The sequence below is a fragment of the Aureobasidium namibiae genome (assembly GCF_000721765.1).
Source record: "Aureobasidium namibiae CBS 147.97 unplaced genomic scaffold scaffold_30, whole genome shotgun sequence".
Taxonomy (NCBI): Eukaryota; Fungi; Ascomycota; class Dothideomycetes; order Dothideales; family Saccotheciaceae; genus Aureobasidium; species Aureobasidium namibiae.
In genome coordinates this window covers 45289-60350 of record NW_013581179.1, presented here as the reverse complement: position 1 = coordinate 60350, position 15062 = coordinate 45289, and the positions used below count along the sequence as shown (strand labels likewise).

Here is a 15062-nt window from a genome sequence, read left to right as displayed (position 1 = left end):
CCTTGTTGTCCTTGTTGTCCTTGTTGTCCTTGTTGTCCTTGTTGTCCTTGTTGTCCTTGTTGTCCTTGTTGTCCTTGTTGTCCTTGTTGTCCTTGGCGTCGCTGGAGGTGGAAGGAGTAGTCATGGTTTTCTTGGTCTTGGTGGCAGCGGTGCTGACTGGAGGGTCGGTCTTCTTGGGGGCAGTCTTGTTGGTGGGAGCTTTGGTGTCAAGATCCTTCTCGTTGATGTAGATGCCAGTGGTGAACATTGCCGATCACATGTGAGTATATGTGGAAGAGTGTGAAACACGCGTATACATACTTCTGACTGTTTCTGAGAGATCTGCGCTTGTCGTATCTTGGTAGAGTCTTGGGTGCAGCGTGGAGAGCGCTTGATTGATGATCCTTGGATGAACGTGGGAGATGCGTAGATGTTTGATGATGAGTGGCATACGCGTGAATGTTGTGGTGAAGAGTGGTGGAGAAAGAGGAGTGCGTGTAAACACAGCGCTCAAGGTTGTGGTTGTTGTGAGAGCGCCAGTCGTGGTCTATTCCCTTTTGGGAACGCAAACGGAAAAGTCGACGGCGACTAGCCTCGACTGGACCTCTCGAACGGAGGAATGAGCATCCTACATCACTTTCTGATGTTCTGCAAGCGTTCTGTCACAAATCATCGATGTTTGGAGAGTCATGATTCGTTCACGAAGAAGACCCACAAGTCGATGAAGCCCAGCAGGGGTGTATTCCACAGTACAGTAGGCCACAGGAGTTGAACATGTCTCTACTATACAGATCTGATATGAGGTACAGAAGGGGTCATAGTCACGATGTGGAAAAGCGAATGGAGGAAGTGATTTGAATTTGAGAGATGCCATCAACACAGACCTGCTAGTTTTTGTCAATCTTGAAGTCATACAGTTGATTACTCATAAGCTACTCTGCTGCAGGTGCCTCATGTGGCAGCAAAGATGAGAACGCGCCTCAAAACTATCCAACAATACGGATACCGCCGCGCTTCTTCGCCTCTGCCTGCGCCTTGCGCTTCGCAAAGTCTTGAGCAACCTTAAAACACCTCTTGTACTGATAATGCCAGACCTTCGAAGGCTTGATTACTCCGTGAGTACCGGGACTTAACATACCGTGTTTATCATGACTCTTGGTCAATTTGCGAGCTTGACGACCAAATTCGCCTCGCATGTATCCTGCTGGAAGGTTGGGGTCAGCTGCTTCATCTTCAGTGGTAATGCCCATAGTTTTTGCAGCCTGAGCATCCTGCATAGCTTCTTTGATTGCGGCTTTCCTCTTTCGCTTGAAGAGGTTGTATTCTCGTCGACTCAGACCTTCGGGTGTGAGAAGAGCAATTGCTTCTTCCTGGGTGATAGAAGAACCAGTGACGGAAGGTGAAGATGGTACAACGGGAGTCGATGGTAAATCAGATGGTGAAGGGACATTAGGCGTAGAGGGAACGTCAGGCGTGCCAGCGCCGATGGGGGAATTTGTGCTGTGGAAACTCATCTTTTGTCACCAGGACTTCTATTTTGTAGTTTTGCTCGGACTCGCGTAGAATATGGAGACTTCGACCTTATAAACTCTACGCATCACCAGAGCTGACAAAGAACTTCGAAAGAGATTGCTTGAACATGGGGACAAAGAAATCCTCATGCAAGGCCCAAATAGTGGATGGACTACAAGAACGGAAAGGGCGCTGTGTTTCGCACTTTCTTTGTCAATCAGAATTTCTGGCTTTGTTGGACGGTTAGATGATAGCATCGCATCAGCTCCTGTGTGCGACATTCTTTCACCAACTTAGTTCATCATGAGCGGTTCTTTGAGCGGGTCTTCCAACAACTAAACTAGACGACAATTCGATTGTCCGACCTCTTTGATGTCCTTTGACCCCCCTCGAGTGATTATTCTCGAACAATGGACATACAATCTGGCACATACATGATCAATCGGCTCGTAAGTTGCTATAAAACACAAGAGCATGCAAGTCCCATGACCGATACTCGACACACCAATCTACAGGAAAGAAACAACACTATCTGAACAATCTCAAAACCACAAACAGGACATTCATATACAACAAAATCATGCCTCCCAAAAAACAAAAGGGCATGGAGACCTGGACGCGCAACGTCGGACTTGAGGCTGAATTGATCAGACTAGGTGTCGCTAGGGATGCTGTAATGGAGATGACAAGAGAACAACAGAGTGCCGAACTTGATAGACTTGAGGGCCTTGCTCCTCGAAGTATCGCAGATGCATATGCTCAGACCTGGACAGACAATCACCAACAGGCTGCCGCCGCTGCTGCCGCTTTCATGATCGCTAATCCCCCTCCTCCTCCTCCCGCCCCTGTTGTTCCTCCACCACCCCCTCCTACTGTCGAGACTGCACCCGAGACCCCTCACGCTCCTCCTGCTCCTCTCTCTGTTCGATCTGCTGACAATGTTGACCATTTAGGTAACGCTAATGCTGGAAATCCAGTTCAAGATGATCACCCAATGGATATTGATGGACCTGAATTGACCAGCATTGGTCTCCACCACAATTCTCCGACTGATAATAATCCTTGGCTCCTCCAACAATCAATGCAACCACCAATTGCAGCCCGTCGCGCCGATGAGCCTTGGCCACAACCACTCGGTCCTCTCTCCGTCGAAGTCCAAAGATTCATCAATGAGGCCCCCAATGATCACCTTCAGCGCCATCACCTCGAGGTCGTCGTCAGTGATCAATGGAACTATCTCATGGCACCACCCCCCGCACCGATTGAGATACCCTCGATGGGCCCACTGCCACTCGACATCTAACAAATGTACGCCCATCTCCCTGCACACCTCCAAGCTATCGTTTCCACGATGCCTCTGCCCTTGCAACACTCTTTCGCCCTCGAAACTCCTCACGTCCAAATGAGCCACCTCTACCACAGATACACTGAACTCAGACAACAATTGGAACAACAACTCGCAAACAGAACACACATCGATACTGATCCCCTTCTCCACACTCTTCCCGAACTCAGAAACTGGCTTCAAAATACCTCTCTCGCACTTCAAACCCGCTGGGTCAACTCTGTCCACCCCGACCGCATGGAAATCCTCAGAGAAAATGGTTTGCTGACTTGGATGCAGGATTACACTGTTGCCCACCTCCAAAGACTTGTCGCTACTGCTCCTCAACATGTTCCTGATCGTTTGCTGCAGGCTGAGGATATGGCTAGGTACAATGCTGGATTTGGTATGGATTACTTTGCTTGGTTCATTTCTCCTGAGCGCATGGCTTGGTATGAGGGACTCAGGCAGAGTGGTCAACTGTAAGTTTGATTTCGCTTTGTCGTTTGCTGATGTTTTGCAATTGTCGCTGGTCGATGCGAATGTTCGAGACAGCTAAGTCCTTTGCTGTCACTCTATCAATCAAATTTTTTTTCCTGCAATATCTCTTTTCTTTGCCTCTCGACATGTGCCAATACGTCATGGTTCTTTTGACTCCCGTGTACCGATATCTATAGCTAAACTCGAATTTCTCTCATTCAAGGCTTGCCTCATGTGAGACTGCACCTTATTTGTCCTGTAGACGTCTGCGCTTTAACGTATGATCTGTCCCATGTACATCTCTACTATACAACAGTCTCTCTCCGCACTTGAATCGGCCAGGTCTACGGCGCACCGGCAACCTCTCGGTCTTCGGCGCCGAGGGCCTCATGACTACCTAAGATAGGAGTAAACACTGCACCAACACCTTCACGTTCTCACTGAACTCCAGGGTTGTGGTCGGACCACAGTACGCGGCTCATTGGGCGAGAGAGGATCGATTGTGGATAACGGGCAGTTTGACAATGTAGGTATCGGAAAGAAGTTGACCATGCTCTAAGCAACGCCGCTATCTTTCTTGACACTCTCCCAAACAGCTCCCTCCTTTTCGATCTTCTCCACCACATCAACCGCAATTCTGAGGTTTTGGGCGCCAGCAAGTGCCCTGGCTATGACGGTCTCGTTTCTCTCAGACACAAGTCTTCCTAGCGCGCTAGCGATGAATGCGCCAAAGTGCTCGAGTGGCCATGACGGAGGAATCAGAGGCAGCACTTGTGCAACATCAAACCAACTTCCGAACTTTTCGAGAAGCTCGGCAACTCTTTCTAGTTGCTGTTCATGGTCTTCAAGATCGAAGTAACAGTGGAGGAGATGAGAGAAGAGTGTTTCTTGTTCCTCTTTTGAAGGTGAGGGGAGTGTTGAGGCCGAGGTGGCAGGGTGGAATATACTGCTACCGCCGAGGAGGCAATATCGTACTGCTGTGTCGAAATCTGCTAGTCCGTGAACAAGCAATTTGAGAGCTTTCTGATGCTCATCTCTTCGCGCTGCAAGGACTATCATCTCAGGGACAAGCACTCCTGAGTACGCATCCAGTCTATTGCTCAAGGCTTCAACGTCATAAACTGAAGAGCCGCCAATAAGCTGGAGGAGTCGAAGTCTGTTCTGCCACCATGTGTCCGGAAGACTGTTGTCATGAATGAATTGGCTATACGTCGGCTTCGGAGGAGACAGAGCTCGATAGGTGTGGTAGCTCGTAAGGAGTATGTCGCCGGCAGATGTCGATGGATCAGAGATGGCTTCGGTAACGGTATCGAGGTAGAAGTAGATAAGGTCGTTGGCATATTGATTTTGGTTCTTGCCGAAGACAAGGTGTTCCAAGTAGTCTTTGACTGCAGTTGGCGCACGCTCCTTTAGTAAGTCAACGGCTTCGGCAGTCGTAAACTTCACTCTTGCATTCTCATCTGCAAAGATTTGAACGCCGAGGGCGGGGTTGCGATTGGCGAGCCAAGTGCCGTAGTCCTTGACCAGTTCGACATCCTTGATTCTGGTGACATATTTCCGTACGTCCAATTCTCCGTCGATCAGTTCACCGCCTACGTCTTCTGAAGATTCGAGTATACGCCGCCAAGTTGATAGGACTTGACCAACCATACGTCGACTTTGATATAGTCGAGAAAGGACATAGAGACGTTTGTGCTGTTCAAGAAGTTCAACTGCACGGTCGAAGCATTCTACACCTTGATCGACGACATCGTTGAGCTCGGAACGTATCGACCCGGATATCGCCGGTCCCGGGAATGTGTTGCTGTCGAGCATTAGGAGTAGAGATAGTAACGCAGCGTCAACGGTATGGAAGACCTGCTTCTCATCTGCGATACTGCCAAAGCCTTTCTTCTTCCGCCAGGATTGCAGGTAGCGCTTCAAGACTTGTAGCAAATTGTCTCCATACGGACCTTGTGGATCTTGGTTGATAGAAGCTGCATGGTATTGTGCTTTGAATTGTTCAATGGCATTTTTGAGACCACCCGGTATCCAGAGGCCTTGTTGACCTTCGACTACCTCGTCTGACAGGACCGGGATGATGGAAAGGATGATGCGAGGGTCTATTTCTCCCTCTACAAGAGCGTCATGCGTTGAGCGTTTGTCAGTCTCAGAAGCAACGACGCCCTGATTGGTTTTGAGAATGAGATCAATCAGCAGCAGGAGCGAAGCTTGTTGCCGAACATAGTTGAAACCGAAGAACTCGAACTCGTTAGTGGCTTCTCTGCCACGTATACTGTTGATTACTGCTTGAACTTGGCTACGATGTACAGCGAACACATCGGCCGAAGAATCGATAGCGGCACTCAACCGAGTTTCGAGTTGCACGACGAGAGGGTTACGGACCACCCACCAGATACAGTCGCTGGCAAATACCAAGACTCTAGTCTGGACACTTGAGAACCGGTCGATGAGCTTGTCTTCATCGTTGTCGCGTTTCTCATCAGACGCAATCTCTTCGGGTGTCGTTTGATGAAGGTAGAGACGGCGCAGACTGAGTGCTTTACCAACAGAGGGAAGACTGAGAGTTGTCGCAGTAGTGACCTCGCGTAACGCCATCTGAGCTTTAGACATGTCAGAGTCTGGCAGGATGAGGTAATCTTTATAATACTGATTGTCCGAAGGATCAACATCCCAGCGTTGATACTCGACAATCTTTTCGACGACGCCATTCTTCTCACGACGTACAACAGCTAGCACAAAACCCTCTTGAGACATATCTCCAGGCATCCGTGGCATGGAAGGATCCGAGGCTTGACTGTCGACAACGATGGAATCTGGGTAGCTCTCGAACTGAATGGTACCCCGGACAACATCGCCGTCGAGATTGACAAACATGCCCACAGCAGGGTCATCAACAGAAGTACCGGTCGTCAAGAGGAACTCGTTCGGAGTGGGGGTGGAGATATGAGGTCTCAGTGGAGAGTGTGATATTGGAGGCACGAACGGTGGCTGTTCGACTTGTGGCGTAGGAGGAAGGATTTTGCCATCGAGGTCCAAAGAGGGACTAGCAAGCGGTCTCGTCGGGCTGGGGGAAAGAGTCTGACGGGAAGCAGCACGATGCGGCCATGCTGAGGGAGAGTCGTTGGGGTGGAGACGATCTGGAGTCTGACGACCAGGCGTCTGAGGAGAAGTGACGACTCGGTCCCGCACACGAAGATCAGGTCTGCGGACAGGGCTGGTGGCTGAGAGGGTGGGCGAAGCGGAGCGTTGCCTCGTAGGTGTGCCCTGGACTGGACTCTGGCGACCCGAATGCACGTCAGGCAAAGACGAGATGGGGAAGAGGTCAATCTTGCGTTGGTTGACAATGTCCAGCAAGGCGTAAGATGTACCATCAGCAACACAAGCGAGATCAGCGCGGCGTTGTATATCCAAACAATTGCCCAGCTCAATATCCCTGATCTTACGGGGAGAGCCTTGGTCCATGATGCGGATGACACGCAACTTCTGCCTCAAGCAGATGACAATAATGCAGCCATCAGCAGGATCCAGCTCCTGGCCATCCAAATCACGGTCCAGCCCTCCAACCCATGTGCAATCACTCTGCTTGATCTTTCCGCCGAACGCTGGACTGAGCTCGGGCAGTGTGTAGAATGTCAAAGTACCATGGCACAAGACGCATGCCTTCCCAACCGAGGGTAATAGTAGAATCTGCTCAACGATTGGCGACGAGTCGGATTGCTTGGTCGAGTGTTCGGGTTGTAGACGGGAAGCAAGGATGTAGGTAGGCTGGTCCGAGTCGGGCGACGGGATCGAGACAAAATGGAGAATCTCTCCTGCCGACGTTCCGATATACAGGTTGCCATCTGCTTAAGGTCAGAGAATTGGCAGGAGCGGCGCATGCGGAAGTCGCGACTCACCCCAGGCATCCACGCAGGTTATGTGCACATCGTGCTCTTCCTCTCCGTCTGGCGACAATGGGGCATTGCGCATCAAGTCGCGCAACACATATGCGCCATCATCAGCTGCAGTCTCCATGCTTCCTCATGACTCTGTCTCATCTACAGCGCAGTGATCAAGGTGTCGCAGCGGGCGTCATTCTCACATGTCAAAGCGCCAAGAATCTCCACGTAACCCTTGGATGCTCCTGCCCACTCGGTCAACAGACAAGGACATTGCTCCGTCAATAACCTATCTCTTGCCCTTGTTGACTCCAATCACATGCGCTGTGTTGAATGAGGGCAGTCAAAATGCCAAGTGAAGCAGCAGAGCCGCACGCCGTCCAGGGCGCCGTGGATCATCACGACAAGGAGAACAAGTTCCAGCAAGCAATCGCTTCATGGCGGAGTACGCACCTCTCTTTCTTTTGATCAAAGTCCATTCTGTGTTTGCCCTTTGCTCTCTTTGTCTCACTTACTTATATCTGGCTAGGCGTCGATCTAAGCTCCCTCATCTCGACCCTCGACACAGCCGCCTCGGATCTTGTCACCCACCAGCGAGATACTTTGGTACAACGCAAGGAGCTTGCTCAAAAGACCAAAGACTTCCGCAAACTCGAAGACGCCGCCAAACTTGGCGAGATCAAAGCGCTGCTCAAGTCGTACCAGTCCTTCATCGACCTCATCTCCAACCAGTCAAAGTCGACTCAGTCAGCCTTCCTCCAGATCTACTCGCCCCTGTCCGAAGCCCCCGATCCGTACCCACTGCTCGAAGCCTCGATTGACTCTTTTGTCACCGCTCAAGAAGTCGTCCCCAAGCTAGAGTCCGAGAACAAACACTTGCAGTCAACTGTCACCAAATTGACAGCACAACTAGAGGAAGCCGAGTCTCAGCTGGAACAAGAGCGCTCCACCAGACAGTCCTCACAGTCGAGTCAAGATACAAAGATCAAGGAAGTTGAGGCATCATGGAACGCTGTCCTGAAAGAGAAGCAAGACAATTGGGACGCACGGGAGAAGAGCTTGGAAGAAAAGGTCGAGAATCAAGACCGCCTGCTGAAGGAGCTCAAGGCCAGCTACGATGTCGCTCAACGTCTAGGCAAAGCCGAAGACGATACATCAAACACTCTACACGGCGCATCGCAGCAGGAGCTCGATCTGGTCAACCAGGAACTCGAAAAGGCAAACCTCCGTCTATCTGAGCTGGAAGGTCGCAACGAGCAGCTTCGCCTTGACCTCGCCCAGTCGACCTCAAACCAGAGCTCATCTCAAACCGCCGTCTCGGTCGAAGACGACCCTGCGTTCCTCCGCCTACGCTCTGAAAACTCTCAATTGCTACGAAAGCTCGATGCACAACGCTACGAGAAGGACTCGTTAAAGACAAAGTGCGACTCAAGTGTCAGATCACTGGAACGGGAGCTGGAATCCCTGAAGCAGGACCGTGAAAGTATCAAACGCAAGCTGGACAAATGCAGCGACTATGACGAGGTCAAGCAAGAGTTGGACATGCTCAAGTCAATCGAGTTTGCAACGGGTGATGCAGATGACTCGGACCGCGAGACAGATGCTCCTCCCATTACTGAGAAGGGCGAGTCTCTGGAGAAGCTGCTGCTTGCTCGCAACAAAAAGCTCTCCAACGAGCTGACCATCCTCCGTGTCTCGCACAACGATCTCCAGTCTCGTCTTGAGACGCTGCAAGAAGACCTGTCCAGCACGAACATGGAGTTGGAGAAGTCGCGCAACCTCACTCAAACACTCGAGGAGGATCTGCTGCAAGCTCAGAACGAAGCCACCAACGCTTTCGACCCCTCGGCCATGTCTGTAGCAGGCACATACACGTCTCGCTACCCAAAGTCCTCGTACGCCGCTTCCATTCGTCGTGGAGCGAACACTTCTCCCACGTCTTCCATCATTTCTGGCTTTGACACCGGCACCTCTTCACCCAGGGGACTGGATTCGTTACGCCTTGAAGCCCCTAACGCTGGCATCCTGCCAATGGTCACTGCTCAACGTGATCGCTTCAAGGCCAAGATCAGAGAGCTCGAGACGAATCTGCAGGAGCAGTACACTCTGGTCTCTTCTTTGCGCTCCGAGATTGCCAGCCTGCAAAAAGACAATCTGTCCCTGTATGAGAAGAGCAGATACGTCAACAGCTACAACACAAAGGGCGGTGCCACCTCTGGCTATTCGTCCACAAATCCGAGTACCATCACAATCGATCGTGGCAACTCAGGCACCGATGCTCGCTACAAGTCCGCCTACGAAAACTCAATATCTCCCTTTGCCGCTTTTAGAAGCAAGGAAACCAGCCGTGCCTTCCAAAGACTGTCACTACCAGAGAGAGCAGTATTGCAAGCGTCCAGGCTTGTCCTTGCAACAAGGACGAGCAGAAATATGTTTGCCGTCTGGGTTACAGGGCTCCATCTTCTGGTCTTTGTTATGTTGTTCTGGATGGGCGGAAGCAGCGATACACCACATCTGGCTCATACTGTTGCCGCTGGTAACGCCGCAATAGCTGGCGCAAAAGTAGCTGCGGCGCAAGGAGGTTCTGGAGGATCAGGTGCGAAATGGGAACAACCCGGTTTCGGAGACACGTAAAGAATTGGAATCAAAAGTATACTTCGTCTCCCATTCAACCCTTTGGACAAGTCACAACACTTACCTCCAAGCTTTCCCAAGCTTTCCGAGGGCTTTAATGGCGTTGCAAAGCTTTCACCTGGAGACATTCTCACCGCGGAGAGCCTGTCGAAGTCCAGCCGCACGGTTTCTGACGCCACCTCTTCAGCCAATCCACGCGTCAACTTGTCACACTCCTCTTTCGTTCTCATAACACACTTTCGGAGGCGTCGGAAACAAGATGCTCCAAGACTTTTCAAGAGAGATCAAGACCAGAACGGTTGCCTTGTGGATGCGGGGATACCAAACTTCACCTCGGTTAAAGTCTTACATGCCTCGGCACCGCTTCCTTCACGCAACGACTTGCTCGAACACCTGCCGTTTTGGGTTGGTCTTCTACGAGCCGCTGTGCTGGGAAGCTAGCTACGACCGATGTTTCGTTGACCGCAGCCGTGAGGGGTCTCCGATGTCGACTCTTTGGGGGGAAAAAGCAACTCGTTAATACTGAGCAATACCAAGAGATGATACAGATATGATATCAACAACAGCAATTACTTGTCCATTGGACATGAAACTCGATATGGATCCTCGTGGAGTGACATTCAGAGTGACAAGTTAGATCGTCAGGTAACTCAGGTTGTCAGTGACATGCAGATCGAGTCTCGGCCATCGTGTCTCGTAGACTCGTACCTTCGTACACAGCATCTTCCCCCTGATGCATCATGCAAGCCGCGGCTTTACGTTTCCTGCCCGTTCACCACGCCATCTCTTGCTTTAGCGCCTCACCTCTGGGGTAATTTGACGTGAAGATCTCCCCATGTGGGGATGCGACCGATGATCTGGGGATTGGGTTTCCGACGTTCTGGGGTTTGCGGAGAGTGAATTGGGACACTATCGTCTACTAGGCAGAGGAGGCCTTCGGAAGAGGAACCGGTCGTATATAAGTAGGGCGTGGATCCTCCTTACTCATCCCTCCGTACATCGTGGCCTTACTCATACCTACTACTTGCAGTCTGCTTCCTCTCCCATATCCATACCAATTCATACACGACCAATCATGTCTCACGAGAAGATCGACCACACCCTCACCGAGGACCGAGACAGTGGCAGTGGCAACGGCGCTCCTTTGAGTCGTCAAATGACTGTTGCCCTCACCCCCGAGCAATACGAGAGATTGTTCTTCCAGCCTGAAGGGCCCAGGCGTGGAGACTTCTCCAAGAGATTTGGTATGTCTACCTCCGCATCCGAGATGTGCCTCTGCAGATTCGTTTCTAACAACTATCACAGCCAACCCTACCCTACTCGGTCTTCTTGGCTTCTTGATCCCCTACACATCCACCATCTTTACTCTTTGCGGTCTGCGGGGTGCCGTCGCACCAACCAGTCTTATCGGCTTGAATGGTGACTACTACTTCCTCGGCGCCATCGCCATGAACCTTGCCGGTATCGCCGAGTTCGTCCTTGGTAACAGTACGTTTTGTCCTCATCCATCGAATTATCATCACGCCAGTGATCTAACATTGTAACAGCCTTCCCAATGGCCGTCTTCATCATCTACGGATGCCACTGGGGCTCCCTCGCCTACGCCCAGGATCCCTTCTACAACCAACTCTCGGCTTTCTCGAAAGTCGGCAGCAATGCCGGAGCCGAGTGGAACGCCTCGCAAGGATTCCACAATATCACCATGGTCCTTGTGTCTTTCACATTCCTCGTCGCCACTTTCCGCGTCAACGCCTTCTTCGTTGCCACTTTCTTCGGCCTGGTGATGATGTTTTCATTCATCGCTGCCGCCGACTTTGCTGTCCCTCACATTGAAACTGCTGCTGACCCTCTTGCTGCACTTGAACATGTGGGTACGCTGCTCAAGATCGGAGGTGGATTCGGTTGGTTGGGTTTGATCAGTGGATGGTACCTCGCCATTTTGACCGCTTGCGCTGCTGTCGGTATCCCCTGCCCTCTTCCTGTTTTGGACTTGAGCGGCAAGGTCTTCTCCAAGAAGGATGGCGAGCACTCCAAGCACGCTTAGATGTGCTTGTCTGTGTGTGAAAGAGGGAAAGATGATGTGTATGAGATAAGTAATGATGTATATGTACTACGTAAAGATTTTCCATTCTTCCTTCACTTTTCCTCTTCTTCTTCCTCCTCTGTGTGGTGAAATCGGGTGTGTTTTGCGATTTTGAGACATGGTTCACTTTCTTCTCTTTTGCAAGATGTCTTGCTGCTCCACAAAGATACCAAACAACACAACAGTGCTCGAGACATGTGCTCAGACATGCAAATGTCTCGATCTAGCGTCCTTACTATCTGTCTTTTCCTCCATCAAAGCCTCGAAACTTCAAAAGCAACAGTCACACCCTTATAATTTCACCATCAATTACCACCAAAGCACACAACAACTCCTACAGAACTACAATAATGTCATACTCGAAAGCCAACAAGAACGATCAACCCAGCAGATCCACAAATCGCAAACCACCAGCCATCAAAGATCAATTAACTCCTGCCACCTCTACACCAAGTCGATTGCCTGGAACCTTGCATCCAGCTTCTTCTGCAACGCCACCGCCCAAGACCAGACAGCCATCTACCGCTCCAGCACGTAAACCCTCCGCTGCAACCAAACCAACTCCTTCACTAAAGCGGCCCTCACCACAACAAACTCCACAGCGCAAATTCTCTGCTACGCCAACCCCTTCCCATCTCTCTCCCAATCAGCCACGCAAAGCCTCTGTGACGCCAAAGTCACCCTCAGCGCGGAAGACATCTGCTACACCAAAGCCTTCCCACCTCACTCCTCCTGGGCGCAACGCCTACACTGTTCTGAACTCTGCACCATCTCAAGCAACCCAACCTCTAAAACCTTCACCACGCAAAGCTTCTGCAACTCCCAAGCTGCCCTCGCCGCCAAAACCAGATTGGAAAGCGCCACCGGGAAAACGCTGTTCGTTTACATCGTCGCCTACTCAGATTCCTTCGCCTGTGTTTGTTTTCTCGGTCAGAAAGGATGCCTCGGCATCACTAGAACCGAGTTCGCTGGTGGGTAGTGGTATAGGTGGACTGTGTACTCCTGTGCCTGCTCAGAGAAGGCGTAGAGGTGGCGTGATGGGATCTAGTCCATTGGTATGCGAGGTCAGCGGTGAAGAAGATGTACTCGAAGGATCTGGCAGAAAGGGCATGGAGGAAGTCAAGGAATTGGGGTTGAGATTACTTTTCAACGATCCATTTCTTTCGACTCTTGGATCTGCCTCTGGAACCATCTCTGCAGTCTCTGGCCTCCCTGTTTCACCGAGAGTAAAGCCTATCACCGATGCTCTTTCGCCCACCTCGCCGACCTCACCTCGACCGCGCATCTATACGCCCACGTCCACCGCGACCACTCCTACCTTCGCCACTGCCTTGAGCCCCATTGCCACGAACAGCAAACACCAGCAACAAGCAGGAGATGCAGAAGAGCAGACACCAAAACGCGACTCCCTCTCTCCCAATCTCGGGCCCACCACTGTCACGCCTCCATCCAGACTTACCTTCCCATCTACGGCCACTCCGAGATCACAATCGTCCAGGATCCCTCATCTCAAGTACCGCCATCTCAGTCCTCTCAGCACGCTCCCGCCTTCGCCCTCGTCGACACATCCCTACACCGGAAACGCGCATATTACGCCTTCGTGCACCGTAGGAGCGCTGACGCATCGATTGGCGTGCGGACATCTGGTACTCACGATTATGCCAGAGGTTTGCGGTGTCAATTGTATTCATCCGAAGGATGTGCGAAGCAATAGTTCTCAGGAAGCAGGTGGGAAGAAGGGCGGTGGGGAGGTGAGAAGGGAGAAGAGTGAGCAAGAGAGAGTCACAAGGGAGAGGCAAGGAAATGGTTGGGAAAGGGCTTGGAGAGAGAGAATTGCGAGGAAGAGAGAGCACACAGAGCAAGGCTTCGTGGGTAATATCAGGAATTTGGATGCAGAATGGGGTTGTCCTTGTTGTGTGATGGTAGGAGAGCAGGGGAAGAGGAGGAGGTGTGTTGCTATCTTGGCGGCGGAACATCGATAGATCATGATAGACAGACACTGGGAGTGAATATTTGCATTAGGTGAGGATGTGTATGTGCGAGCGCAAGAGGGTGAATTGATCGAAGTAGGGTATATCGAATGCACACAAATACCACTATGTCTTATTGAGAGTGTCGCTCTTGTCCAGCGACCGGCTTCGAAGAGCCTCGCAAGATGATGTCTGGACACAAAGAATCTGACCACATGACTTCCGCCGATGCAAACGATGAAGCTCTATACTTTGGTTCAATTATTCCCGAGCATGGAACGACGTTGTCGGAGAACATAGACTTCCGAGTGACAGGCCATGGTTTGCGACTTGTGAGTGTTTCCATTATTGACGCGCTTTGAGCGGAAGCGCGTGGAGAAGGACACGGAATCGGTCTCCCATCACTGGCTCACCGGCTTCCAAGATGGCTTCTCTGATTTCTGCCATAGACTTGAATCAGGTGTTGGACGGCGTCGAAGGAAGATGTCACCGTCGTCGTCATCCTCCAAGTCGCGGAGTCGGAGCTGCCAAGACTCGATACCAACACGTGGGCTGCTTATTCACACTTTTATGCAAGCCATCCGCGAACAATAATCCTGTTTTGTTGGAGCTGTCCACAAAAAAAGTCACGCCGACCGTGATAACAGGTAATTTCCAGAACCCGTGTCCTCTAGAGTCGACTCTTTTCCCTCTCATCTCCAACAACAAAGCACACGACACCTTTCCGCGACACTTTTGGGGAAAGAACGACTGTGCCAAGCCCAATCAACAGCTTTGTGCACGGTATTCGTTCGTCCTGAAATCTGGCAGCTTGATTCAGGCCGCCAACAGCACTTTTTGTTCATCCTGACCAAGATCTGACACCCTACTCAACATGGCCCATCGCGACTCGCCGAAGCTGCAAGGCATCTTGAAGAACGATGATGACGTTCAAGCCGCTCAGAACGGTCAGCCTGTCTCGCCGTCGCAGTTGTTGAACATTCGTGGTGCTCAGTCGCCGAAAGAGGGTCCCAAATGTACGTATCTTCTCTGTCTGCCTTCACGACTTGATGCAGTGACCCTCACAACTTGCGTGTCCTTGTTCATCTACTCATCTGTCGAAACCAACTTCGTCTGCCCATCCCTTGAATTTCTCATCTCATATCGCTTATCATGTATCAGCTGTTTCAATTGATCCCTATGCAGAGACCATTTCTCCA

General features: G+C 51.2%; 5 protein-coding genes across 5 annotated transcripts in view; 3 read left to right on the top strand and 2 right to left on the bottom strand.

The window, feature by feature from the left end:
* Positions 1-1493, bottom strand: part of M436DRAFT_76976 (uncharacterized protein) — a gene marked incomplete at both ends in the record, with an annotated part of 1933 nt that extends 440 nt beyond the window's left edge. Inside the window, 2 exons of the mRNA XM_013567097.1 lie at positions 158-198; positions 1118-1493. Coding sequence (XP_013422551.1) covers positions 158-198; positions 1118-1493 — 417 coding nt within the window. The remainder of the gene's footprint in view (positions 1-157; positions 199-1117) is intronic.
* Positions 1494-2071: 578 nt separating this feature from the next.
* M436DRAFT_68209 (uncharacterized protein) lies at positions 2072-3301 on the top strand (the record flags this gene model as incomplete). Its single annotated transcript, XM_013567072.1, has 2 exons — positions 2072-2711; positions 2829-3301. 2 exons carry the CDS (start codon positions 2072-2074, stop codon positions 3299-3301), a joined length of 1113 nt encoding a protein of 370 aa, XP_013422526.1.
* Positions 3302-3850: 549 nt separating this feature from the next.
* Positions 3851-7312, bottom strand: M436DRAFT_58669 (TGF beta receptor associated protein-like protein 1; the record flags this gene model as incomplete). Its single annotated transcript, XM_013567066.1, has 2 exons — positions 3851-7140; positions 7195-7312. 2 exons carry the CDS (start codon positions 7310-7312, stop codon positions 3851-3853), a joined length of 3408 nt encoding a protein of 1135 aa, XP_013422520.1.
* A 212-nt stretch (positions 7313-7524) lies between these two features.
* Positions 7525-9810, top strand: M436DRAFT_76974 (uncharacterized protein; the record flags this gene model as incomplete). The annotated part of the gene is made up of 2 exons (XM_013567096.1): positions 7525-7621; positions 7706-9810. 2 exons carry the CDS (start codon positions 7525-7527, stop codon positions 9808-9810), a joined length of 2202 nt encoding a protein of 733 aa, XP_013422550.1.
* Positions 9811-10885: 1075 nt separating this feature from the next.
* On the top strand, positions 10886-11854 carry M436DRAFT_76973 (uncharacterized protein; the record flags this gene model as incomplete). The annotated part of the gene is made up of 3 exons (XM_013567095.1): positions 10886-11054; positions 11116-11298; positions 11358-11854. 3 exons carry the CDS (start codon positions 10886-10888, stop codon positions 11852-11854), a joined length of 849 nt encoding a protein of 282 aa, XP_013422549.1.
* Positions 11855-15062: the final 3208 nt, after the last annotated feature.